Source organism: Salvelinus fontinalis, chromosome 40, assembly GCF_029448725.1.
Source record: "Salvelinus fontinalis isolate EN_2023a chromosome 40, ASM2944872v1, whole genome shotgun sequence".
Classification (NCBI taxonomy): domain Eukaryota; kingdom Metazoa; phylum Chordata; class Actinopteri; order Salmoniformes; family Salmonidae; genus Salvelinus; species Salvelinus fontinalis.
In genome coordinates, this window is record NC_074704.1 from 21,719,356 (window position 1) to 21,747,301 (window position 27,946).

A 27,946-nucleotide genomic window follows, 5' to 3' on the forward strand; every position below is an offset into this window, starting at 1 on the left:
AAAAACTTCTGAAAGAAATATGTATGCGGATTTTCCCTGTATGTCATGAACACAGACAACACGGTCACAGCTTCCAACATACAAGTAAAGTACAACACACTGTCTCCACCAAAAGCTGTGGTTGGCCCCCTGTCCCCCCATCAGATGCATTGTTTCCTGTCTACGATGAGGAAGTGGCCTGATGAACGTTAGTCCTCTAGTTCCTCTTTCTGTCCAGTTAAAACATTCTTCCGTACTCTCCCCCTATTCATTCATAGAATGGACGACTGGAGAAGAGAGGTCTCTATACACGCACAGTCAAACAGGTACGTAGGCCTTTGAGTCACAATAGTGTTATTCAATGACACGACGGAGGCGTTTTAATTTGCAATACCTAAAATTGGTTCTCATATGCAATAATTCTGTCTGTGATGAGTGATTACTAAATGCAGTACTATAGCCTACTGTATTGAAATGACTTGGTTTATTTTGCAGAGAATAAAAACAAGTTAAAAGTACATATCGTGTCCTCAGTTCAGATGGATTGTCCAGTGTCTATTGTCGTCTCTGCCCCTGGACTTGGTCAAAGCTCCTCAGCAGATGTTTCAGAGAATCCTGAGGCGTTTAGAACAAGTTCAGGGTTCTGGACTCTTTTTGACAACTACAATGCATCTTCAGTTAAAACATTTGCTCTGTTCTGTGAAGACAGATAAAACAAGCTGCTTGAGACAACACACCAATTCTCTTAATACTCTGCTTGCCATACAAACGGCAGGTGCCGTTTGACTCCATGTTCTTGCCCATAATGAACTGTTCTTTCTACTTTCAGCAATATACCATAGTTGCTATTAATACTATATCCTCAGACAAGCATAAGTGAAATTAGGTGATATCACTAGCACACGTGGCAAAAAAAAGAACTACACAGAATATATACATTTCCTCACTTCTTTAACAGACTAGTTGCCTAATAGATCCATGCACTTGCCTCATTGCTGTACATTTAAGCTAGTACCACTTGCTTTCATGACATGGTTCAGATGGAAAACACAGACAACCTTCATTTGAATTTAGAGGAACCCAGAACCAAGATGTTAACCACACGCAACCAAAACCACCGTCAACATTGAGACAATGTTTCCATTGAGTCATTGAGTGTGCGGTAGATCATAAAAGGGAGAAGCAGGCCTATTGAAATAGGCTGGCAGAAAGAGGCAATAACTGACAGACCTATTCAACTTGACCCTTCAACATCAGCTCGACAGGTTCATGAACGTTGTATTTCATTCCACTGATGGTAAACACATAGCTGTGAGAGAGAGACAAGAGAGAGGCACGCAATATCTAAATACAGAGCAGGTCGATTCGATGCACCTCTGCAGAACATGGAGCCACAGTACTTCACCACTCAGACAGTTGTTTGCTCATGACAGACTTCAACAGAACACAAAGCTTCAAGGGAACAAGAGAGGAAGAGATTATCGCTACACATGAAAATACGTAAGAGCAGATTTAAGCATTTGTTCTCTTCAAAGGCTTAGCCTCGTCTACTTCCGTGTGGTTAATGGGCTCAGTTAAGTCCTCGATATGCATATCCCGTTTTAATCTATGAGCAAATGGAGATCAAATCCCCATGAAAACAGGGAAGTCTTCTTTGATAGCTGATAGACAAATCAGAGGACCTCAGTATCATAATTTGCAAAGTGACAGATGAAATAACCTATTCTTATGTTTTTTGTGTGCAGAAAACAGACTGTGTGCAAGTGTCTATTCTTGTCCGACATGGGTTAGAGCAGTATCGGTATCTGTGACTAAAATAGGCCTTGCCACTTGTTACAATACTGTGCTATAGTTCAACGGCTACGAAGAGCTTGGGGCCACACGCTAATTCATTAACCTTTCGAACAGACTAACCATGTACCAGTCTTGCTTCAATGTTGGAGTTCAATTGATCACAAATACATGTTCTTCAAAAAGGATTTATTAACCAAATGCTGTGCTGTACGTAAACACTGAAAAGTTGCATACAATACACACACTGTAGGATTAAATCAAACTAATCCAAGATACATCAGTGCAGTTTCTTCTTTATGAGAGTCTGTATGGGTGATGCATTTACCATGCATATAGTATAACACAGTACAGTATTGGACTGAACAGTAGACATTTATTGAGAATGCAAGATATATATATTTTTTTACATAGGAAGTCAACTAGAATGAAAAGAAACAAGTGCCTATGTAACAGAGCTGAAAATCCTTGGTCTCACGGTGTGAACACAACGTATTTGTGCGTGTAGCTCAGTCATCTACTGTGATGTTACGGAACAGGTAGGCCATGGACTCTCCATTGTGGATGCGCCGGATGGCCTCGGCCAGGATCATACTGACGTCCACTGTCTTGATCTTGGGACACTGGAGCTTCTGGACCTCATGAGGGACTGTATTGGTCACCACCACCTGGGGGGGGGGGGGGGGGGGGGGGGGCACAAGGACACAAAATGGAGGGCCAGGTTACAGCAGGACCTATGTTTAAGAATGCCCTTTAATTATTCAGCCCATATTGGAAAACAGTAGCGTATTCGCAGAGTTTGAGTATGCATGGCATATTACTGTATTTGGGTATCGGTGTGTGTACTTGTCTTTTTAAGAAAGCATAGATTTGTTTGATATATCCAGCAAGATAGACACACTTCCGACCTTGAGCAGCTTCAAGTATCAGAGCAGCACAGACTACGTACAATAATTGTCAGTTGTGTTGATGTTAGAAAAAACAGCCATTTCAGGCTTAATAAAAGCCGGTGGCGAGCACGGCCCGTGTCCTTCGTCTTACCTCGTCGATGGCGGATTCCTCTATGAGCCGCGGGGCCTCTGCTGAGAGCAGGCCGTGTGTCGCCATGATGTAGATCTTATAGGCCCCTCTCTCTTTCAGAATCTCAGCCGCTGCCACAAAGTCCTCCACGTCGTCTATGATGTCATCCTGAGAGGGGGAAACGGCAAGGGCGGAAGGTCATTAGCGTCTAGATAAATAAAAACACTAGCTCTCTGTATCAAACAGTATGTCCAAATACATCTTACATGACTTCCTCAGAACAGGGAGTGTGAAACTTCAGTAGTTGATATAACACTCTCACTCTTGCTTATTAGCAATAGCTTGAAGTTGTTTTTGTCCCATAGGGGTTAAAGTTTAAACAGAAATAAGAGACGATCAAATTCTTACAACAATGATAGCGATGCGACCTCCCACATCTCCCACTACAGTGATAGGCGGTTTCTCCTTGGCCATCATTACTGAAAGAGAAGAGAGAGGTTTATCATCACTTTCAAAACAGTGGTGCAGAGGAAAATGAGGGGGGAAAAATGACATTGAAATTATTGGGAGAGGAGATTGAGTAAGGGATCAAGTTCAACACCTGCAAAGACCATGCAAGACAGCTCTACCTCAATGTCCACAGACTGCTACAACGACTACAGAATCATCCTGAAACTCTCATTTTGACAAAGGGACAACTAGGTGAAATGATTTGAGGTAAATATAGGGCAGCTTCAGGCATATTGCGATGATAGCAACACATGGCTTATGAGTATAGAGCTGTCTTCCTTCCCACAAATGAAACATCTGGTTTGGGATTTAGGGATCCACACAGCAACCCCATGCCATGCCAAATCACAACCGACCTCAAACCAGTTTCCTCATCGAACAGCCCAGAGGCATCCAACCAGATGCCTGCATATTTAAAAACTCAGGTTTGAATCATGAGGCTCTACTTGGAACTCCAAGGTGTTGACATTAGGGGGGGGGGGTTGAGTTTTTAAATAAACAAGAATCATACCGTTGCTGGATCAGCAAGTTAGCGCGAAAAATACTAAACTAGGTATTGATCAAGATAAAGGATGCAGGGAAACACAACCAAGCTTGTCATCATGCCTCACTCAACCTCTGAGGTGCTCGCAATGTTTCCTTCGTCTCCATTGAAGTCATAGAGATATAGTTCAATTGCCCAAACGACATAACATTTATGGGGCAATGATTGGCCCCATAAAATGAACACCAATCACCAACCTGGCAGTGGAATACAGTAGGTGCCCTCTGGTAAGGCATTTGCATTAGCAGCCATTTTGTTGGTTGCTTTGAAGGGGTCAAAAGTCAGATAAATGCTACATTTGAGGCGTGTTGAAGGGAATGTTGACAAGCCACATGGTTTCAAACTGGTATTAATTGTAGTGCAACTCCAAAGTATACATGGAAAGAGCCAGGTATTTTTCCATGATGCTTGCATGAACGCATCCAGCAGATCCGTATTGCTATCGGTAGGGTTGAATGTGGTGATTTTATTAGAATTTTGGACGTTCACAGTTAATTGTGTATTAGACAAAAGGCATGTAATGTCAAAAATGTATCAAGTGAGGAATACCGTACAACGTAAGCTTGGGATTATCTGAAAGACCTTGACACCAATTTGAGGTGAAGAAATCTGCTGTTTTACAGATATCTTGTTTCAATAATCATACCAAATTTGGTGACAGCCAACAGTCTTAGAATGTATTATATTCCCTTGAGGTCAAATGTATTTGTTTAAATACTCCCCTATCCGTTGCTTTAGGAATTTCCGTTGCGCCCACGACTGTCTGGCTTTCGTTACGATGACAGCTAGCAGGCTAAGTGAAAAGACTATAATTGTAGGACGATGATCATTTCTACACAGTTTAAAAGAAAAACTCAAACCTCAGGTATGTTTGACCACTCCGCCCTCGGTCTAAACACTTAACTGAACTGAGATCTTCACAAAGGGGAATTTAGAAGGTCAGTACTGCTAGAAATGGAAACTCCCTCGGTAAGACATCAACATTACATGCAGGCAGGTATAAGCGATCACAGATAGTATTGCAGGTTGGGGGTTAGCAGAAGAGAGAGTGGAGCATTACGGTCGTACTTGGGAGCTCTATGCCTGGGAATGAAGGCTGGTGCCTCCCCGTGTCTTCAAAAGATAAACGGTATAAGTTAACACTGTCATATACAGAGAATATATAATATACATACAGACAGACAAAGGCAGCATACAGACAAACAACTCCAGAACTGAAGACAGGCCTTCTGGTCCTATTCATCCAAGGAACGCAATAAAATAAAGATTAAAATAAAGAATAACAGGGGGGAAAAACTAAGTCTTATTTTCTCAAAGATTAAAAGGTGTCACTTTGCTCCGTATCTGAATTTAGCTGCTGTTTTGATAAAGGGAGATGGACCCTGTTCCTGTGTAAAGGAGGGGAGAAATGGAGAGAAGTATGAGAGAAAATAAATACAGTCGCTGTATAAAAGGAGAAAGAGAAAAAAAAAGGGTGAGAAGAGAAATCCAGAGGCTGTGTGGAAGAGAGGGGAACGAGAGGAATGGATGCCCGTTATGGCCTGCAGTATTTCACAGGCATCCGCAGTAGTGTCAGGCTGCTGAGAAGGATTGCTTTGTTGCTGAACCAACACATACTACAGCCCTGACTGGCTGAACCACCCCAGTTGTACACCGTCAGCATGAGGACAATGTGTGGCGGTCCTCTTTGCTACCAGTGCCTTTGGGCATTCAGGGCTGGATATTGTTTTGGATATTTATTTTTTTACAGCATTTCGGTGACAAATGGATTTGTAAAAATAACTTTCTCTGAGCTATGGGTTGTTATTCGGACAGTTTACCACTTTTCCAGTCCATAAATATATAATACAGTTTGTTCTTTTTTCTGTAAATACTGTTCCATTAGATCTCTGTAAAGCCTCCCTTTGACCCAATGCCATGTTTCAGTGTCTCTACAATGGATAGAATCAGAGTCTGGGTGTTCGTGCGTTCACAAGTGTATGCATGCTACATGGGAGGCCCCATCCTAGTGCCATCTACTCCCCATAAGCAGTGGGGGTGTAACCCTGCTGTTCAGACTCATTACCTCTCAATGGATTCCTCAGATAGACAGCAGTCACGGCTCAACTCATCCTGTCCTGACACTAGTGGTTACATAAACCAGCACTGTCTGCTGACTAGGCAGATTATATACATGAGGAGAGCAACGCAACAGTGATTTTTATGTGTTATGGCCAAAGGTAGGGATATTTTCTAGTGTGTGTGTGCGCGCACGCCTGTGCGTGTCAGGGGTATCTTACATGGCAGCTCCAGACCAGGATGGCCAGAGGTGGTGCGTCCTGAAGACATTGGAGGGGGAGAGTGTCTTCCGTCAGCCATGTCAGACTCTGAACACTGGGCCTCCCCGTGCATCACCGCCAGCCCCAGCCGCAGCCTCTCAGCATAGGATTGAGCTCTGGAACGAATGCGCACAATAAAATGAATTAAATACATAGAGCAAACATAATCACAATTACCCACAAATCTGCAGCCACAAACACTTCACATCATTCACTATCCATCTTGCTGGAAAACTCCCAACTTTTATGTTACCTTTTGGCCGCCGAAGGAGACTTTGCAACGATAATGGCATTTCTGTAGTCTGGAATCTAGAAACGAATAGATGGTAACAAATAAACATTATCCAACATAATTTCACAGTTCAACACCACATTAAAACTAAACTTTAGTCAACAAATACATTATATAATTATTGAAATGATACAAGTGACTGGAGGATTCTGGGTAATGTAGTCTTACTTCCTCCTGGATGTACTGTAGCAGGAAGGGCGAGGCACGCAGGTTATCAACAGGGAAACTGAAGAAGCCCTGGATCTCCTTCTGGTGTAGGTCCATTGTGATGATGTGAGTTAGCCCTGTGATAACACCAGTGGGTCAAGCCAGGGGTGTAAAATACTTTAAAGTACTACTTACGTAGTTTTTTGGGGTGGAATCTGTACTTTACTATTTATATTTTTGACAACTTTTACATCACTACATTCCTAAATAAAATGATGTACTTTTCCCTCTATACATTTTCCCTGACACCCAAAAGTACTCTTTACATTTTGAATGCTTAGCAGGACAGGAAAATGGTCCAATTCACTCAAATATCAAGAGAACATCCCAGGTCATCCCTACTGCCTCTGATCTGGCAGAATGACTAAACATATATTGCTTCGCTTGTAAATTATGCCTGCATGTTGTAGTGTGACCCTGGTTATTCTTACATTTAAAAAAATTAAAAAAGACAATTGTGCCATCTGGTTTGCTTAATATAAGCAATTTGAAATTATTTAAACTTTTACCTTTATTACGCAAGTATATTTTTGCAATTACATTTACTTTTGATAGTTAAGTATATTTAAAACCAAATACTTTGACTTTTACTCAGGTAGTATTTCACTGGGTGACTTGCTGTTTTACTTGAGTAAAAGTAAAGATACCTTAATAGAAAATGACTCAAGTATGGCAATTTGGTACTTTTTCCACCACTGGATCAAGCAACACCCGAGCTAGACCGGCTCACATATGCCCTTGTGCGAATTATAATTTTGTCCATGCCCCACCAGACACGTGTGAAAACCAAGTGTACATCAATTATATTAATTTCAGGGCAGGTCGGAAAAAAAACTATGAACATTTAGCTAGCTAGCTAGTTTGCCTTGGAGATGAACATTGGATTTATCCTGACATGCATATGGTCCTCTTCTTTGTAGAAGTTTGACCAGGTGTTATACAAAATAGTATTTCTCTACTCTGACGATTAATCCACAGGTAAAAGGAAAACATCGTTTGTTTTCAGTTCGTTATCTTTGATTATTTTCTCCTCGTTCGTCTATCAAGGACCCACGTGGGTTTGTATCCTCGTGAAAACCAAACCAAGTTCTATTTTAGCGTTCGGCAATACAGACGCACGCGATCAACGTGGATAAAATGATTGAATAACATGCATGTGTAAAAAAATAAAAATGCAATGCTAGCGCATGCACCGTGCTCGGTCAAGTCGGGGTGTTAGCTTTTACAGAGTGATGCAATAAGTGTTTCCCTACTAAAATACCATAATAAGACCGTTGGCTTTTCTGCTAGCTGCATGTGGTGACAGAGTTGATGGACTTGCTATGGCGTAACGTTACCCAACCCGGTCTCAGATCATTTCGTATTATTCTGTACGTAAATCGGAAAACACTAAATTTAATATAATGTCACGTTTCATTTGGTATTTATTAATTTGTGGATGTCCATCACCCGTTTCGTTTGATATGTTATGAATTACAATTTGTATTATATGTCAACAACATAGCTCAAGCAGTAGGAAGCACTCTCATCCATTTATATACAGATACAGTCTTATACTCAGCTGGCCCCTCCCCGGATTTTGTGTTAAACACTCTACAAAGCTTTCTTCGTGTCCAACAAGCTTTCTCTGCCCTAAACCTTGTTCTGAACACCTTCAAAACAAAGGTCATGTTGTTTGGTAAGAAGAATGCCCCTCTCCCCACCGGTGTGATTACTACCTCTGAGGGTTTAGAGCTTAGGTAGTCACCTCATACAAGTACTTGGGAGTATGGCTAGATGGTACACTGTCCTCTCAGCACATATAAAAGCTGCAGGCTAAAGTTAAATCTAGACTTGGTTTCCTCTATCGTAATTGCACCTCTTCCACCCCAACTGCCAAACTAACCCTGATTCAGATGACCATCCTGCCCATGCTAGACTAAGGATACATCATTTATAGATTGTCAGGTAAGGGTGCTCGAGCGGCTAGATGTTCTTTACCATTCTGCCATCAGATTTGCCACCAATGCTCCTTATAGGACACATCACTGCACTCTATACTCCTCTGTAAACTGGCCATCTCTGTATACCCGTCGCAAGACCCACTGGTTGATGCTTATTTATAAAACCCTCAGGCCTCACTCCACCCTATCTGAGACGCCTAGTGCAGCCCTCAACCTCCACATACAACACCTGTTCTGCTGGTCGCTCCTCTTTTCAGTTCGCTGCAGCTAGCGACTGGAACGAGGTGCAAAAAAACTCAAACTGGACCGTTTTATCTCCATCTCTTCATTCGAAGATGGAATCGTGGACACTCTTACTGACAGTTGTGGCTGCTTCACGTGTATTGTTGTCTCTACCTTCTTGCCCGTTGTGCTGTTGTCTGTGCCCAATGTTTGTACCATGCTTCGTGCTGCTGTCATGTCATGTTGTTGTGTTGCTGCCATGCTATGTTGTCGTCTTAGGTCTCTATGTAGTGTTCTCTCGTTGTGATATGTGTTTTGTCCTATTTTTTTTTTATCCCAGCCCCCGTAGGCGGCATTTTGCCTTTTGGTAGGCCGTCATAGTAAATAATAATTTGTTCTTAACTGACTTGCCTAGTTAAATTAAAAAGTTAGTTAAAAAGTTTGAATAAAAATAAATAAATTACAAATTTGCAAAACGTATGATACGGTTAAGGTTAGCTAAAATGGTTAAGGTTAGGGGAAGGGTTAGCTAACATGCTAAGTAGCTTAAAGTAGTAAGTCGTTGAAAAGTAGCTAAAACGCTGAAGTTGTCCGTGATGACATTTGAACTCACAACCTTTGGGTTGCTAGACGTTCGCCTTATAAGCCCACCCACCCGACTTCAATTTTTGCCTTAGACCATTCTGTCTTATGTAACCATACGTAACATATCATACAATTTGAGTGTCCGGGATTTACATTTCCTGCTACGTCTAGTATATCATCAAGGACAACAACCACCTGAGCCACTGCCTGTTCACCCCGCTATCAGTAAAGGTGCATCAAAGCTGGGGCCGAGAGACTGAAAAACAGCTTCCATCTCAAGGCCATCAGACTGCTAAATAACCATCACTAGCACATTAGAGGCTGCTGCCCTATTTAAACTTGAAATCATCACTGGCCACTTTAATAATGGAACACTAGTCACTTTAATAATGTTTACATATTTTGCATTACTCATCTCATATGTATATACACTATTCTATTCTACTGCATCTTAGTCTGTCGCTCTGACATTGCTCGTCCATATATTTATAGATTCTTAATTCCATTCCTTTACTTAGATGTGTGTATTGTGTTTTGAAATTGATAGATATACTTGTTAGATGTACCTGTTAGATATTACTGCACTGTTGGCGCTAGAAACACAAGCATTTTGCTACACCCGCGATAACATCTGCTAAACACGTGTATGTGACCAATAAAGTTTGATACCAGGCTGCGTTACCTCCTGGTATGTGGTCAAAAAAAAAGTTTTAATAACTACGTGTACAACTTATCTTAGCGGTGTCGTAACCATCTTCCTACAACATTGTAACCTACTATGCAAAAAAAAAAAACATTTTTGGCATGACAACAACGAGAAAGCCACATGATGTATACAGTAGCCATATAATATCATACCGGCTTTGGCGAGCATGGAGGCCAGCAGCTTGCAGACAATGGAGCCCCTCTTCCTCATCTTGCACTGCTTGCTGTAAGGGAAGTAGGGGATGACCCCAATGATGTTCTTGGCACAGTTAGTCTTGAGAGCGTAGGCCATGACCAGCAGCTCCATGATGGCCGTGTTCACATCTCTGGGCAGGACAAAAAAACATTCAATAGGCAATGGAGACAGATGGACAGAGATAAGATCATGTAATAAGACAAGCAAGAGTGAGATAAAGAGTAGTTACTGTAGACATTTCAGTGAACTGTTGAATAAAACTGGCTGTTGTGTGGTCATGTTTTTTTTACATTTGCATGTCGTAGTAACTGACGGGGTGTGAAATTCAAGATGTCGGCACGTCTCAAGACCACATTAGCACACAGCGGTCGCTCTCGGAGTTAACACTCGCTTTTGTTCAAACACATTCACTACACATTTAAGTGAGTGAATCTATGACGCTGGTCAGTATCCTACAATGTTAACTTACTTGACTACGTGCCCATTGTCCTGGCACTAAACGCCACATTGTAAGACGAGACGTTGAGCGCCACACTAATCGTCGTTCCCTAAACCCTGAAGTATAACCTTGAAAGCTATGGGGCATTTCTAAATAATTACGCCTCAAGATCGTATCGAAGAATGACTCCATTGTTGTATGGGATTCAGCCAGTTCATGAGAGAAGCAAGTTCATGAGAGAAGCAGAGGCAAACTTTGTAGGGGACTTGATGCACTTTTATTAACACTAGAATTAGTAATCAAAGATAACGTCTTATTACTTAACTAATACAAAGAGTGCAATAAGGTAGTGCCAGAGTAGATTTGGCCTAGGCAACCTCCTGAAACAGCAGAGCCAACCACAATCATTAAAAGGGCAACTCAACACCAATTTCATCCTATGCATGTTCTAAAAATGCATTCAGGCTAGAAGTTGTGGGTGGAAGGAATTGGTAAACATAGTTGTACCTGATCCCAACACTTTCTCACTAAAGCATAATCTGACAATAGAGTGATGTGCATTGTGAGCAAATACATCTCTGGACAGTTAGCGCACAGTGGTTAGTCACCAATTTCCTAGCATCTATTGCCACTTGCGGCATAAGGTGAATGCACCAATTTGTAAGTCGCTCTGGATAAGAGCGTCTGCTAAATGACTTAAATGTAAATGTAAGATCGAATCCCCCTTGAGGTGCAAAAAACATATTTTAAATGAGGACTCACATTTATTGTGGTATTGTGTTGAGGGGGAAAATGCAATCGTCACCTTAAAAATGAGGATTAGGGGCTCAATTCAATCCAACCTGTATTGCATTATTTATGCAGTAGCTCTTTTTCCAACGGTCAAATTAACTCACAGATTGGTCTTGGGTACCAGGGCCGGCTCGCTCATTAGGTATAATTAGGCGTCCACCATGGGCTTTTAATTTGTTTTTAATTACTTCACCTTTATTTAACCAGGTAGGCTAGTTGAGAACAAGTTCTCATTTACAACTGCGACCTGGCCAATATAAAGCAAAGCCGTTTGACACATACAACAACACCGAGTTACACATGGAATAAACAAACATACAGTCAATAATACATTAGAAACAGTCTATATACAGTGTGTGCAATGAGGTAAGGGAGGTAAGGCAATAAAATAGGCCATAGTGGCGAGGTAATTACGATATAGCAATTAAACACTGGAGTGATAGATGTGCAGAAAATGAATGTGCAAGTAGAGATAGTTGGGTGCAAAGGAGCAAAATAAATAAATACAGCTTGGGGATGAGGTAGTTGGATGGGCTATTTACAGATGGGCTATGTATAGGTGCAATGATCTGTGAGCTGCTCTGACAGCTGGTGCTTGACGTTAGTGAGGGAGATATGAGTCTCCAGCTTAAGGTGAGCACTGCTGCTGCCCTATGATAAGCATTGCAAACTTCGTCAAAGGCCGCAAAATATTTAACTTGTCCATTCCAAGCGCGCCTCTCCAGAGTGCCAACACACCATTATTTTTTTATTTTTTTACATAAATCATGTAGCATATGGTAGAAAGAGTATGTGGCCTTTTCTGTAGCCTAAAAGCTGGAGATAAAATGTATAACAACGTAATGAGACGAACAATTTTTACATCATGCAGGTTTCTCAGGTTCATGCAGGTTCCTAACCTAAGTGGCATTCAATCAAATAAAGAATGTGCTGACATATTAACAAACATCCTAAAAACAGAATAGGTCAAAGTAAAATGGACAATATGGAATAGACAATCAGGCTATTCAACATTGCTGTCCAGGACTTTCATCCCGTGTGCTAAATGTCATGTGTATGCCTACATGTTTTTTTACAAGCTGATATCTGCGAAAAATTTAATTCTGCATTTCCCAAAGTGTAAACACATCGCATATAGGCTCAGGATAACGCCTACTGATACAATTGGATTGCTGATAGTCAGAGCTTAAAAAGCCAAATTGATTAGTCACAGGAATCAGGACTAATAAAGCCAATGCAACGGCCTGTTTTACAAACAATGGGCCTACACCACAAGGATGGGCATTCATAAAATTACATTGTGGGCAGACATGGATGACTACACCCCAGTAAGCACGGACCGACAGTCTTTTGGACGTCTTTTTTTGGTCCGGTCACCTTTTGTGTTTTACATAGGGTAGGCCTACCACATGGATGGCATTCCTAAAATTGTATTTTAGATAACACTGTAGGCCAAGGATGGGCAACTCCAGTCCTCTAGGGGCTGACTCGTGTCACACTTTTGACCCAGACAACAAGTTTGACACTAATAACAAATTATCATATACAGTTTAGAATGGAATTAGTGTCAGCAGCTGTGTTGACCAGAGATGTGGAACAAGTTTGACACCTCTCCCACCCCCAAGGACTGGAGTTGACCATCCCTGCTGTAGGCTATACCTCAGTAAGAACGGACCGAAACTGACACCTTTTGGACTTTTTTTTTGTCCAGTCTGGACCAGTCTTTATTTGCAACAAACAGACTTCTATGAATTATATCTTGTCAACTTTCATTCAGAACCGAAAATGAATCTAACTTCAACGTCTGGAAAAATTGACTTTAGACGTCTTTCCAACATCCTTTTGCTTACTGGGACTATTGTTGAAGGGGTGTCAATTTTTGTTGTCTCGCCTAGGGGTGCAGAAGGGCCAGGATCGGCCCTGTAGGTACTGTATAAAACCCTACAACTACTACCAGGGATAAATATAGTAAATTAAGGATTTGAAATAAAAAGTATCTGCCCCATGTGGGATTAGAAATCACAACCATTGAACTATGAGCCATAGCAGTTGGGGAAAAACATGAGTTGACATAGCCACCATTGTCACCCATTTCTCGTTATGACGGATACAGCTACGAATAAACGTAAAATCCTCATAGCCTACATGTTTTTATTCTTCTTAAAAGCACATAAGTATGAAACGGTAAGTAAAAACATTGATCATATGTGGAAATGTGCCTTACTGCCTTTTGAATTTTGTGTAACGTCAGTAGTCTATTCAAGGCAGCCTCGTGCAAAATATACTGGCACATTCCACTTACCAAGACCATTACCAAATAAGGTGTGCGGTCAACTGTTTTTATAGTGAGCCTCGAGGTGGTACCACCCAGCACATCTAGAAGGGAGTGGATTTCATACCAAACCCCTCCCTTGAGATGAAGCCTTCTTTACATTACGATTTCAACGGTTGAGTTTAACCGTTAAGGACAAAAAGAGCTAGATTTACTACTAAAATACCTAGCTATATCACTTTTGCAACAAACTGTCAAAATTAAGACCAGAATTGATGCGTTTCACTATAAATAAGCCCTAAAAAAAATCTGGTTTTAGACTAAAAATAAAATGTTAAAAGTTCCAGAAGGTTTCTTGTTACAGGTCAGTGCCCCCTAGCTGGCTGTTAATATTGCAATCTCAATTTACCAGGCAGCTCCTGCCAACCAATGAATGACATCCCAAACATATTTTCATCCAGTGGTTGAGGACATTCATTCTGACTGATCAGCGATGAATCAACAACATCTGCCTGATTTCACAAGGGAATACATTTACTCTCCTCTCATCTAGTTTCTAATGATCCATTTGGTTCTGTGGTGATACTGCATATCTAACCAACTAGAATATACACACTCAATTCAGACGGTGTAGAAGACATGACACCCAGATCATCTCACCTTGGAATGGTCTGGATGATAAAGATGTCTTGACCACGAACAGACTCTTTCACATCCACTCTGGTTTCTGTAATTTTTTTAAAAAGCAGCAAATTAGTTCCAGGAGCAAGTAACCCCAGATACAGTATGCCAACCATCATCTACAGTGCATTCGGAAGGTATTCAGACCACTTGACTTCACGTTACAGCCTTGTCCGAAAATGTATTAAATAAAAAATGTTTCTTCAATCTACACACAATACCCCATAACGATAAAGCAAAAAGTTTGAAAAAATTGCACAATTACATAAAAATAAAAACTGAAATACCTTATTTACATAAGTATCAAGACCCTTTGCTATGAGACTCGAAATTGAGCCTGCTGGTTTTCTGTTCTACCTGATAATTAATTGCACACCTGGTGTCCCAGGTCTAAATCTGTCCCTGATTAAATGGGAACAATGAAAAGACGCAGTGGAATTGGCTTCGAGATCCAGATATGAGTGTGGGGGATCTATACTACAGTAGGCCTTTAGATTTTATATACACTTAGTGTACAAAACATCAAAGGACATCTGCTCTTTCCATGGCAGACTGACCAGATGAAAGCTACGATCCCTTATTGATGTCACTTGTTAAATTCTCTTCAAATCAGTGTAGATCAAGGGGAGGAACAAGGCTTAAAAATAATTCTTTACCTAAGACAATTGAGACATGTATTGTGTATGTGCGCCATTCAGAGGGAGCCTTTGAACAGGGTATGGTAGCAGGTGCACTGGTTTGTGTCAAAAACTACAATGTTGCTGGGTTTTTCACACTCAACAGTTTGCCCATGTGTGTCAAGACTGGTCCACCACCCAAAGGACATCCAGCCAACTTGACATGTCTGGGAAGCATTGGAATCAACATGGACCAGCATCCCTGTGGAATGCTTTCGACCCCTTGTAGAGTCCATGCCGACGAATTGAGGCTGTTCTGAGGGCTAAAGTGTGGGGGGGTGCAACTCAATATGTGACTAGTTTCAGGAAAACTCCTGTCCCGTGTCACTACTTAACGAGGTATTTGAACATAAACATTTTTTAAATCAAAATGCTTTTGGAATGTGTACTCAAGTGCCTTAATAAAATTGTATTCCATCTGTATATACGAATAAAATAGTTAAATTACGAGCCTAATTGGTTTAGCCACAGAAAAAAAACAGGAACCTATCCGCTAGCCATGATTGGCTGAGATAATGGATGGGCTGGATATGCCGATTGGATTGGTCTGCCATGTAGCCCGCTTCTTTCTATAGCGTGAGCTGCTCAGTATGTGTAGGTAATCCTTTCGAACGCTGCTTTTTTGAACGATATCACAAAAAACTGCAAAAGTGTTGCTAATGCTCTCCACTTTCGTGAGGACAGTTTTGAAATTGGTGGAATGCCCAGTGGAAGCAGTGTGACAGCAAAGGAGATGGAGAAAATTCTGGCGTTTGATTGCAAATATGCGGAGGGAGTCAAAAAGAGAACACACAGAAGGCTGTTGTATAAAACACCTGTCTCCGGATTACATCTTCAAACTAAGGGCAACCATGGCATCCGTGAGGGAGAAGCGTTAATCTATGAATACGTGTAAGAGAGTCTAGCTAGCTACATTTTCCGATATTATACATTTCTAATTTTGGCAGAAAATAATTTAGCTGGCTGGCTGTCTCGCTAGATAACATTACGTGAATGATATGTGTAGTAATATTATTCATATCAGAGCCATTTGCATTGCTAGTTATACCCTAATGTTAGCTAGCTAAGAAACATTGAACCTAGTTGGTTAGCTTTAGCTATCTGTAGATTCATAAAGGACAGTAATGTTATGGATTGTTTAGCTAGCTAGATGTCTAAACAAAAAAAGACTCCACTATGCAAGTAAACTTTCACTGTACCGTTTACACCTTCTGTATCCTATGCATGTGACAAATAAACAGATTTTATTTGATATAGCGTGTGTTAACTAGAGACGGTAATGTGAAGAACAACATGACCTGAACCAAAGTCAAATTAGGATATAATGTTAGGCCAACGAGACAGTGTCCAAGTTCAATAAATAACATTATTTGTCACAATCACAACCGTAAGCTATTTTCTGTAGTTAGCTTGCCATTAACTTGTAAATAATGATCTTGTTGTGAGTTTATTTTCCTTTAATAATGAATACAAATTAGCTAAATGAATACGTTGTCAGCTATATGATATGGCCATTACTTGAACTGGCAAGCCAGCTAACAAGCTAGAAACCAACCAAAACATTGTTTAGAAAGTTGCTTTTAGTTGCCTGGTTAGCTAGATTGACATATACTAAATACATTTTTAAACCTGATGGGTTTATTGGCGTTAAAATACACCAGTTATGCTATTTTGGACCACCAGGTTGCTGATGTCATGCAGCCTGTTTTTGCGTTTATACTTTTTCATAACGACAACGATAAGTTTGATGTTGGACGACAATAGTGTTCATGTCACTGCGACAACTGTATACAGACATGTCAATAGACATAGTATAAACCTTTAGTCTTGAAATCTTTGGTTGTTTAGTTCACTACTGTACTCACTCGGGTTTAGCACATGGTCTCACATGTAAATCCTTAAAGAGATGGGTGGGGCTAAGCCTTAAGGTGTGAACAATACTGAATGGGTGTAGACAAAGATTTCTCTAATAATGGGTGTAGACAAAACTTTCAAGGGCCATTTTATCAAAAGTGGGGTTACAAGTTTATCAACTTCGAAAGCAGAAGTACTTCCCCATTGTTCCTCAACTGTAGTGTATGATATCACTTTTTCTAGCTCTGAGTCTATACTTTTATCCAATGTAAAAAAACACAATTTTGCCACAAGACTGAATCGAGTTTGTCGTTCACATATTAGGAAGGTGTCCTTAATGTTTTGTACACTCAGTGTATACTGTATGACGCTGAAAGGTATAACCTGGCATCTCACCTCTGTTTGACTCTTGGTAAACAACTGACTTTCCCAAGTCTACGCCAAGCCGTCTGCAAGGAGAGAAGGAAGGTGTTAGACAGTAAATAAACAAAAACACAACTAAAATCGTCCACACACAGGAGGAATGCCCGCCTTTTGAGTAACTGGCCAAACTGTCATCAATCAATATTATTATTGTGGGTGCTTATATTTGTCCTATTTCATATACAGTCGGAAGTTGACATAGGCTGGAGTATTAAAACTGTTTTTTTAACCACTCCACAAATTTCTTGTTAACAAACTATAGTTTTGGCAAGGACTTTTGAACTCTAAAGCGGTGGTGTAAAGACATTTGTTTATTATAAATTATAAAAATCTTTATGAATACCTGTCATTAAAATTATAGTAATTGGTGGAATATTAGGTTTCTACATTGTGTAAACGCACAATGTTTCTATTGAGATGCATTACGTTTAAAATTGTCCACCATCTCTAAAAATGTCAGGTGCAAGAGATGTCACTCATTCTTTGCTATGATCATTGATATCCTGAAGAAGCTATCCCTTTTCTTTCTTTGCCTGAAAATGTTTGGATATACTGGTGAAGTTACATTGTTAGCTAGCTAGTCAATGAAGTAACATGACTGAAAAATGTGTAAAACAAATGGTGAGTAGTTTTAGTAGGCCCACAACATGATTTATGAATTTTAAAAATGGGGTCCGGGTAATCCGCAATAGGAAGATAACGTTGCAACAGTGTGGTGAGAGAAGTCGAGCCGTTGGAACACAACTATACGAGTGCTTATTTCAAAGAGTGCTCCGTAAGCCAAGCCCCAGTGGGCAGAGCTAGGCATGTTGCGCTTGGATATGTTTTAATATGGGAAGAATAGCCTCTCATTTTACAATGGGTCAGTTTGGTTCTGTGTAGCCTAGTTATGCTAATATAGAGTATACACACACACAAAAGTGTGTACACCCCTTCAAATTAGTGGATTTGGCTATTTCCGGCATAACCGTGGCTGACCGGTGTATAAAATCACCACACATCCATGCAATCTCCATAGACAAACATTGGCAGTAGAATGGCCTTACTGAAGAGCTCAGTGACTTAGGATGCCACCTTTCCAAGAAGTCAGTTCGTCAAATCTGCCCTGCTAGAGCTGCCCCGGTCAACTGTAAGGGATGTTATTGTGAAGTGGAAACATCTAGGAGCAACAACTGCTCAGCCGCAAAGTGGCAGGCCACACAAGCTCACAGAACGGGACCGCCGAGTGCTGAAGCGTGTAGCGAGTAAAAATCATCTGTCCTTGGTTGCAACACTCGCTACCGAGTTCTAAACTGCCTCTGGTACAAGAACTGTTCGACGGGGGCTTCATGAAATGGGTTTCCATGGCCGAGCATCCGCACACAAGGGAAAAGGGGATACCTAATCAGTTGAACAACTGAATGGCTTCAACTGACATGTCGTCCGCATTTAAACCAACCCCTCACCATGCGCAATGCCAAGCGTCGACTGGGGTTGTGTGAAGCTCACCGCCATTGGACCCTGGAGCAGTGGAATCGCGGTCTTTTGAGTGATGAATCACATTTCACCATCTGACAGACGAATCTGTGTTTGGCCGATGCCAGGAGAACACTACCTGCCCGACTGCATATTGCCAACTTACATTTTTCGTGGAGGAATAATGGTCTGGGGCTGTTTGTCATGGTTCGGGCTAGGCCCCTTAGTTCCAGTGAAGGAAAATCTTAACGCTACAGCATACAATGACATTCTAGACGATTCTGTGCTTCCAACTTTGTGGCAACAGTTTGGGGAAGGTCCTTTCGTTTCAGCATGACAATGCCCCCATGCACAAATCGAGGTTCATACAGAAATGGTTTGTCGATCGGTGTGAAAGAACTTGACTGGCCTGCACAGAACCCTTTACCTCAACCCAATCGAACACCGCCGACTGCGAGCCAGGCCTAAATCGCCCAACATCGGTGCTTTCACTTCAGCGGATGGGGAGTAACCATGTCATACACCACTTCCTTTGCCAGTCTCACTGTTCTCACTCAATGTTTTTGTACGGTCAGGGCATTTTGAGAAACGAGAGTGGACTAGTTAAGTAGCCTCGCGGTTAGTGTTGGGCCAGTAACAAATGTCGCTAGTTCGAAACGCCAAGCTGACAAGGTGAAGAATCTGCCGACGTGCCCATGAGCAAGGTACCGTTGATAAAGGCAGACCCTAGGTGTGACCCCACTGAGTGTCTCTCGTTGAGTTCGAATATGCAAAACACACATTTCCAATTCATACGTGCATAATACACACTTGTACATACAGCTGAAGTCTGTGTGTTAATTTAGAACCCTGCTGACCAGGCCTAAAATTTCCCGCAGGCATGCCGGCCCGTGTGTGCCTGTAATGCCGCCTAAAAACATTAATGCGGCCAAAGTGCTTCGAAGCACCGCTCACGGCTCTCAGATATCTCAATTCTTATTAGCCAATGCCCGTCACGTGATCGTGTCCTTCTCACATAAATAGCAGCTCTGAAGCAGGCTACTAGTGAAGACAGACACATCAGGGATGCAACGGTGCACGTCTTTATCGAATTCCGAGGTGCATATTGAAGATGTTAGAAGAACCGTCCACATTTACTTTTTTTCGTCAGCCAACCAGATGAGTAAAACATCAAAAGCACTAACCTGTGTCAATCTACTATCCCCACATTACAAAAGTTGACCTATTCCATTGGACGTCTTGTTATTCGATGCGAGAAAGAAATATTCCAAATAGACTCTGGGACAGTTGTTGAACAAAGGATATCAAATTAATACAACCCGAGCATGTTAAAAAAAAAGTGATGAGACAAGATAGCAAATTGGATAGCACGAAATTGGGGATTACATTTTTTATAATTTCTAAATAAATAAAATAATTGTAAAAAGTTCCCTTCCTCCGCTCAGATTGCAAGATGGGTGATGTTGCAATGGGCAACAGGCACTGGCCTTTCTGAACAGTGCCTCAAGTATGACAGAATCAAGCCTTTACACGTTAATTATCCTACATCATATTTGTCAAAAATGACTGTAGTTCAGCGCATATATCTATGACCTGTTTCAGGAATCTAGGTGTATGTCGCACATCAATACTTCACAGGTAAGGCATGTATACGTTTTTTTTTATCAAAATGAGTTTTTGGGCAGAAATGTTTTCTGGAATATAATAACTTCCATGTGCCTAAATAAAAAAAACATGTATGCCATCTGTAAATACAAACAAAAATGTTAAATTATGAGCCCAATTGGTTTAGCCATGAGAAAAGACAGGAACCTTCCCGCTAGCAATGATTGGCTGAGATAATGAATGGGCTGGACATGCTGAGAGAGGAGTTTGGATTGGTCTGCCATGTAGCATTCTTCTGTCTATAACATGAGCTACTCAGTATGTGTAGATAATCCTTGCTACCACAGCTTTTTTGAAATATATAGTAGCCATGGAGAACTGCAAAAGTGTTGCTACTGCTCTCAACAGCATTTCTACCCTGAATTTAGCAGGCACTATCGACAAAGATCATTGGGGGAAAAGTTGCGAATAATCAGATGAGGAAATTCCTGATTTAAGTAAAAACATTTTCACTGAACCAGACATTGTAGAGTCTTCTGATGACAGTGATGGGGAAGAAACAGCGACCAGCAGTGTTGTTGTCACGGAAGAAGTTGACTACGATTTTTAATCAGTGGAATGTCCGGTGGAAGCAGAGTATGAGAAGAATACCTTCAGATTCCTACAACACCATTTCATGGGATTGTGGTTCATTGTTTAGCTAGCTAGTTAGCTACATGTCTAAACATGACTCCACTTTGCCAGATGAATACATGACCCCTCAAGTTAGTCAGGTGTGTTTGGGCGTGACTATGGCCATCTATTGTATTTCATGAACATGTGAACTACACTACCTTACTCATTCTGTTTAGCACATGGCCTCACATGTAAATCCTTAAAGAGATTGGTGGGGCTAAGGCATAAGAGGGTGTGAACGATGCTGATTTGAAGTAGACAAAGAAGAGCGCGCCAGTTGGTGTACCAAACATTTAGGGGCCATTTTTTGAAAATAAAAGTCATTAAAATGTGGCTACATTTTCTGGCACTCCCTCCTGTCTGCATTGGTCTGGATATGAAGACTGTACTCAATATGCATTGGCCGTCACCTACACTTTGACATGTAGGCAAATTATTTATGTACATTTACATACACATTTTTCTTAACAGAATAGCTAGTGTTTTTCAGTTTTCAAATTGGCTATTAAAATGTTATATTTTGATTCATGGCCTTAGTGCCCGAGCAGATGTCCTTGCTGCCTTCGCAGAATGGGCACCTCTTGAAGGCCAAATGGCCTTGCCAGTAAAATCACAAAATTCCAGGCCTGCTGTTCCCTTTATGGCTGCGATGGCTGTGATCGAATCAATGCAATATTAGCCACTTCAATGCAACGTACAGAAACAAAACAAAACATGCAAGAGATTGTGTTCTGCCTACAACACATCGGAGTAGGATCATCCATATTCTACATAGACCAGTGCAGCATAACAAATCAAAGCTGCATTAGGCCTATATGCAAATATACCATTACAATATATGGTCTATGCCATTTACTTTGAACTGGACTGTGTTTACAGCTGTGGTCGTTAGTAGTCATGGCCAAAAGTTTTGAGAATGACACAAATATTAAGTTCCACAAAGTGTAATGCTTCAGTGTCATTAGATATTTTTGTCAGATGTTACTATGGAATACTGAAGTATAATTACAAGCATTTCATAAGTGTCAAAGGCTTTTATTAACAATTACATGAAGTTGATGCAAAGAGTCAATATTTGCAGTGTTGACCCTTCTTTTTCAAGACCTCTGCAATCCGCCCTGGCATGCTGTCAATTAACTTCTGGGCCACATCCTGACTGATGGCAGCCTATTCTTGCATAATCAATGCTTGGAGTTGGCCAGAACTTGTGGGGTTTTGTTTGTCCACCCGCCTCTTGAGGATTGACCACAAGTTCTCAATGGGATTAAGGTCTGGGGAGTTTCCTGGCCATGGACCCAAAATATCAATGTTTTGTTCCCCGAGCCACTTAGTTATCACTTTTGCCTTATGGAAAGGTGCTCCATCATGCTGGAAAAGTCATTGTTCGTCACCAAACTGTTCCTGGATAGTTGGGAGAAGTTGCTCTCGGAGGATGTGTTGGTACCATTCTTTATTCGTGGCTGTGTTCTTAGGCAAAATTGTGAGTGAGCCCACTCCCTTGGCTGAGAAGCAACCCCACACATGAATGGTCTCAGGATGCTTTACTGTTGGCATGACACTGGACTGACGGTAGCGCTCACCTTGTCTTCTCCGGACAAGCTTTTTTCCGGATGCCCCAAACAATCGGAAAGGGGATTCAGAGAAAATGACTTTACCCCAGTCCTCAGCAGTCCAATCTCTTTACCTTTTGCAGAATATCCGTCTGTCCCTGATGTTTTTCCTGGAGAGAAGTGGCTTCTTTGCTGCCCTTCTTGACACCAGGCCATCCTCCAAAAGTCTTCGCCTCACTGTGCGTGCAGATGCACTCACACCTGCCTGCTGCCATTCCTGAGCAGGCTCTGTACTGGTGGTGCCCCGATCCCGCAGCTGAATCAACTTTAGGAGACTTCTTGGGCGCCCTGAAGCCTTCTTCACAACAATTTAACTGCTCTCCTTGAAGTTCTTGATGATCCAATAAATGGTTGATTTAGGTGCAATCTTACTGGCAGCAATATCCTTGCCTGTGAAGCCCTTTTTGTGCAAAGCAATGATGACGGCACGTGTTTCCTTGCAGGTAACCATTGTTGACAGAGGAAGAACAATGATTCCAAGCACCACCCTCCTTTTGAAGCTTCCAGTCTGTTATTCGAACTCAATCAGCATGACAGCGTGATCCAGCCTTGTCCTCGTCAACACTCACTCCTGTGTTAACGAGAGAATCACTGACATGATGTCAGCTGGTCCTTTTGTGGCAGGGCTGAAATGCAGTGGAAATGTTTTTGGGGGATTCAGTTAATTTGCATGGCAAAGAGGGATTTTGCAATTAATTGCAATTCATCTGATCATTCTTCATAACATTCTGGAGTATATGCAAATTGCCATCATACAAACTGAGGCAGCAGACTTTGTGAAAAATGTATATTTGTGTCATTCAAAACTAATTAACTTGTCATTTTTGCAGATTAAGTGTCCGAGCTAGGAATGTTTCAATATTTATTGTTTACAAATTATGAGTCAATGAATATAAACTGACTGTACAAAACACTAAGAACAATGTTTTTGTTAATATTTGTCTTTCCCATTCACCCTCTTAATGGCACACACAATCCATGTCTCAATTGTCTCAAGGCTTAAAAATCTTTTAATTCTCCACTTGATCTACACCGTTTGAAGTATATTTAACAAGTGACATCAATGAGCTTTCACCTGGATTCACCTGTTCAGTCTGTCATGGAAAGAGCAGGTGTTCATAATGTTTTGTACACTCAGTGTATAGCACAACTGGATTACACCCATCTCAAAATCCAATGGTTTCTAACAGAGATCTAACAGAGATCTTCTCTTCTCGCTTTGGCCATGCAGTGGGCCTCCATGTGATTGCTGTCCTCATTATGAAATTATCAACTTCACCCTGTATATCTAAAAATGACCATATACACTGATTGTTCAATGCAAAATTAACAAAACGTAAACCTGATTGTGAACCTAAACAATCAAAATACAATCTATTGTAAGGCCTGTTCAGCAGTTATACCCAGATGAGTCCGTTTGGGATCCTGAGTGGCGCGGAGGTGTAAGTCACTGCATCACAGTGCTGGAGGCATCACTTCAGACTCAGGTTCAATCCCGGGGTGTATCACAACCGGCCATGATCGGGAGTCCCAGTAACGGCGCACAATTGGCTCAGCGTCGTCCGGGTTAGGGGAGGGTTTGGCAGGGGTAGGCAGTATTGTAAATAATTTTTTTACGGACTTTCCTAGTGAGATTAAAAAATAGAGTTGTCTCCAGTACCTTACTTTTATTCCGGTAAAAACATTTAACAGCGTAGATGGGGCTCCCGAGTGCCGCAGCGGTCTAAGGCACTGCATCTCAGTGCTAGATTTACATTTACATTTAAGTCATTTAGCAGACGCTCTTATCCAGAGCGACTTACAAATTGCTAGATGCGTCACTACAGACACCCTGGTTCGAATCCACACCCAGCCGTCATTGGGAGTCCCATAGGGCGGCGCACAATTGGCACAGCGTCGTCCGGGTTTGGCCGTAGGCAGTGATTGTGAATAAGAATTTGTTCTTAACTGACTTGCCTAGTTAAATTAAAAATAGATAATAACCTAGCAAATTACATAGATTGTCACTCAACTAATAAAGCCTAATATCACGCAAGCTATTTTAGAATTTGAATGCTGAAAGTGCCATGCAGATGAGCAAGATCCGGAACAGCCCTCCTACCTTGCGTTGGTCAGCGTGTGAAGCTGGGCACAGTACAAGTTTGACTAGGATAAATAAAATACGGGTTTAAAAAAATATTGCCTGAGATTTCTCAGCATGCAAAATGACTTGTAGCTCAATGACTGTCAACACATTTACATGCAGTTCGACACTGAAGGAGAGGACTCATAAGTTGCAGAGTATGTAAGCGGGGCAGGAGCGAGATTCCCAAAGGCTGGAGCGTTGGCCTTCTCGCCCGCTCCAATAGTGCTCACTTCACAAGCTCAGGGCATGCCCGGCCCAGTAGCCTACTTGTGTGCTGCTACAGCCCCTTGCTTTAGCTACTGTCATGAGTTGGCTAAATATTTTCATAAAGAAACTGATAAAACACAGTGGGCAAAATCAAGATGACTTACAAAGATGAGGACCAAGAGTAAGAGAGGGAGTATGGTGATGTAGTGTCCACAACTAAAGAATCATTGTGGAATCTGAAAAGATAAGTATTCCGAAAGCATGATGTGTACTTACTACGTGCACATGCTAAAAGAAAGGAATGAGGTGGATAGATAACTAAGTGTCATTGTTACAAAGAATTTCTAAACTAACAATCAGATCTCTTAAGTTTTGTTCACTGTTGTTCTATTATCTATACAATAGGCCAGAATTGATTTTGGCCCAATAGGTCTGGCATATCCCCACTTCAAGGAACTTTTCTTTTTGATTGGGTTATTTTGCCAAAAAATCTTTAGGCCAACCTATAGAAAAATTAAACTATGCATCTCTGCCCAGCCTGGCAAGAGTGGCCAAAAGGGTGTTTAGCATCCCCAGTGGCTCCACTGCTAGCCTGCTTTCCAGCCACCTTCACATGAGCCTAAAGCCACAGAATGACCAAACTCCTGTTTCTAAAAATGATGTAGCCTATTTGAAGTGATGAGCGCTTCTTACATTCACCTTTTTTTTCCCATGGTATCCAATTGGTAGTTAGTCTTGTCTCATCGCTGCAACTCCCGGTATGGACTCGGGAGGGGCGAAGGTCGAGAGCCGTGCGTCCTCCAAAACACAACCCAACCAAGCTGCACTGCTTCTTGACACAATGCCCGCTTAACCAGGAAGCCAGCCACACCAATGTGTCGGAGGAAACACCGTACACCTGCCACAGGAGTCGCTAGAGCGCGATGGGACAAGGACATCCCTACCGACCAAACCCTCCCCTAACCCAGACGACGCTGGGCCAATTGTGCGCCACCCAATGGGTGTCCCGGTCGCGACCGACTGCGGCAGAGCCTGGACTCGAATCAGGATCTCAAGTGACACAGCTAGTACTGCAATGCAGTGTCTTAGACCACTGCGCCACTCGGGAGGCCAGAAAGAATGTCATTTAATGAATTTTCTGACCAATGCATGTTACATTTGGATCGGTTTGCGGTCCGCAGACCGATGCACTTGTATCTTAAACATGTGAATCGGAAAAACAGGTCAGTGTCTGGGGCAGCAGCTGTAACCGCCCCTATGTTTGAAATACTGTTTGCCTGGAATGGGCCCTGTTTGTTAGACCAGTTTGCTTGAAGTCTCTTAGCAAAGTTGTGTTTGACATTCTCTCTCATCCTTGCAATTTTGAGTGACAGATCCTCTGGAGTCTAGTGACCTAAAAAATAGGCTTAAAAGGCTGCTTTTACACAGATAGCCCAATTCTGATATTTTTCCACAACTTTTTTTTTTTTTTTAAAGGAGTGGGACAGTCCCGTCCTTTACTTATTTTATTGTATAGGCGAGAGGAAAGTTAAGCGTTTTTACTGAAACAGCACTGGGCCGGATTCAAACCCACACTGGCAGCGGTACATGTTCTCTAGAAGCAGCGGCCGAAAATGCTAAACCAGTGGTTACCAGGGGTACTAGGACCCCTAGGGGTACTTGGCCTATCCACAGGGGGTACTTGTGAAGGTCTTGTGAAGACCATAGGCCCACTGGTAAAATGCACACGAGGGGGTACTTCAGGGGTACTCCGGCAGAGCAAAATTCAGTTTGTGGAACAGTAACGTAAACTCAACCCATTCCGTACAAATGTGCACAACCGCAACATTCAAACGAGGCTACAAAGAAAACTACAACTACAAAGAAAGCAGCGTGGGGGTCATGTAATTGATTCTGTTGGAAAGGGGAGAAATTGTGTTTTACAATGGTACTGACATTACAGTTGATCTAGAAGTATTAAGTTTTTGGGGCGCTAAAATAAGGTTAATTGTAGGGACCAAGGCGATGTACAAAAGTGAGTGAGTTTACGTTAATCGAAAAAGTTTGGGAACCACTGCGCTAGGCCACCACTAATTTGTCTTTTGACTACTTTCAAATCCAGTTGAATAGGGGAAAAATGTAATTTGACAGAGTTGCAAGAGATTAATTTGAATGCGCAACATATACTTACTCCGTGATCTTCTTGGCGAGCTCGGTGCATGCGGTGGTCGAGTTGGCAGAGAAAACACGGTACCCACTTTTAGAGATATTCATTGTTGAGTGACTATAGCAAAGCTTTGAAGTTCGAGAATGACAGACGAGATTTATGAGGCCTTATAAAGGTCAATGTACACGTATTTTGCCTACTCACATTGACAATATCGACTATAAATTCAGGATTTAAGAACACGGAAATACGTCGAATGAGTGCGGAATGTTACAAAATCTCAAAGCATAAACACTGGCCTACATGTAGCTAACCTACATAACTGGCGTAAGTAAACAAGTCTACTTATCGATCGCAGTATGACTGGTCTAACAAACTAGAAAACTGAGTTTTTCCACATCCGCACATAGATCTGTATGCTACTCTACGAAAAACGCGCTCCACCTAATCCTTCAATTGGAAAAATATTTTGTAATGAAAGTACACTACAGCAGACTCGTGTAATCTCAAAAAGTGTATACAATGTTGCTTCTAGCGTAGCTAATGTAAACTTTGTAGCAATGAGGTCGCGTCAAAGAAAATGTTATGAGTAATTTCATTGGGTAGCCAACGATTAACATATTGGCAGTATAATTATCCAATGTGATTGCTGCTTTGGAACATAGGGCGGTTA

The 27,946-nt window shown here is 41.6% G+C and overlaps 1 protein-coding gene across 3 annotated transcripts; it reads right to left on the reverse strand.

The window, feature by feature from the left end:
- Positions 1-1,942: 1,942 nt before the first annotated feature.
- On the reverse strand, positions 1,943-27,886 carry LOC129839292 (phosphoribosyl pyrophosphate synthase-associated protein 1-like). 3 transcript variants are annotated; one of them, XM_055906605.1, is made up of 11 exons: positions 27,298-27,886; positions 17,424-17,476; positions 14,476-14,542; positions 10,270-10,442; positions 6,623-6,738; positions 6,416-6,471; positions 6,124-6,278; positions 4,913-4,957; positions 3,199-3,269; positions 2,812-2,958; positions 1,943-2,438 (listed from the first exon to the last, which is right to left on the reverse strand). In XM_055906605.1, exons 1-11 carry the CDS (start codon positions 27,378-27,380, stop codon positions 2,280-2,282), a joined length of 1,125 nt encoding a protein of 374 aa, XP_055762580.1. In that variant the 5' UTR covers positions 27,381-27,886; the 3' UTR covers positions 1,943-2,279. The 3 variants fall into 3 exon arrangements, with proteins under 3 accessions (XP_055762580.1, XP_055762582.1, XP_055762581.1); XM_055906607.1 differs by lacking the exon at positions 27,298-27,886 and adding an exon at positions 25,827-27,242; XM_055906606.1 differs by lacking the exon at positions 4,913-4,957 and having other exon boundaries at positions 27,298-27,884.
- Positions 27,887-27,946: the final 60 nt, after the last annotated feature.

What these genes read in the sequence shown, in the direction of transcription:
- LOC129839292 (XM_055906605.1), bottom strand. Translation starts at nt 27,380, where the DNA reads ATGAATATCTCTAAAAGTGGGTACCGTGTTTTCTCTGCCAACTCGACC. An exon ending in TCTCCTTCGGCGGCCAAAAG is followed by an intron (nt 6,279 to 6,415) that starts GTAACATAAAAG and finishes CATTCGTTCCAG; the next exon opens with AGCTCAATCCTATGCTGAGA. An exon ending in TCCTGGTCTGGAGCTGCCAT is followed by an intron (nt 4,958 to 6,123) that starts GTAAGATACCCC and finishes TATCTTTTGAAG; the next exon opens with ACACGGGGAGGCACCAGCCT.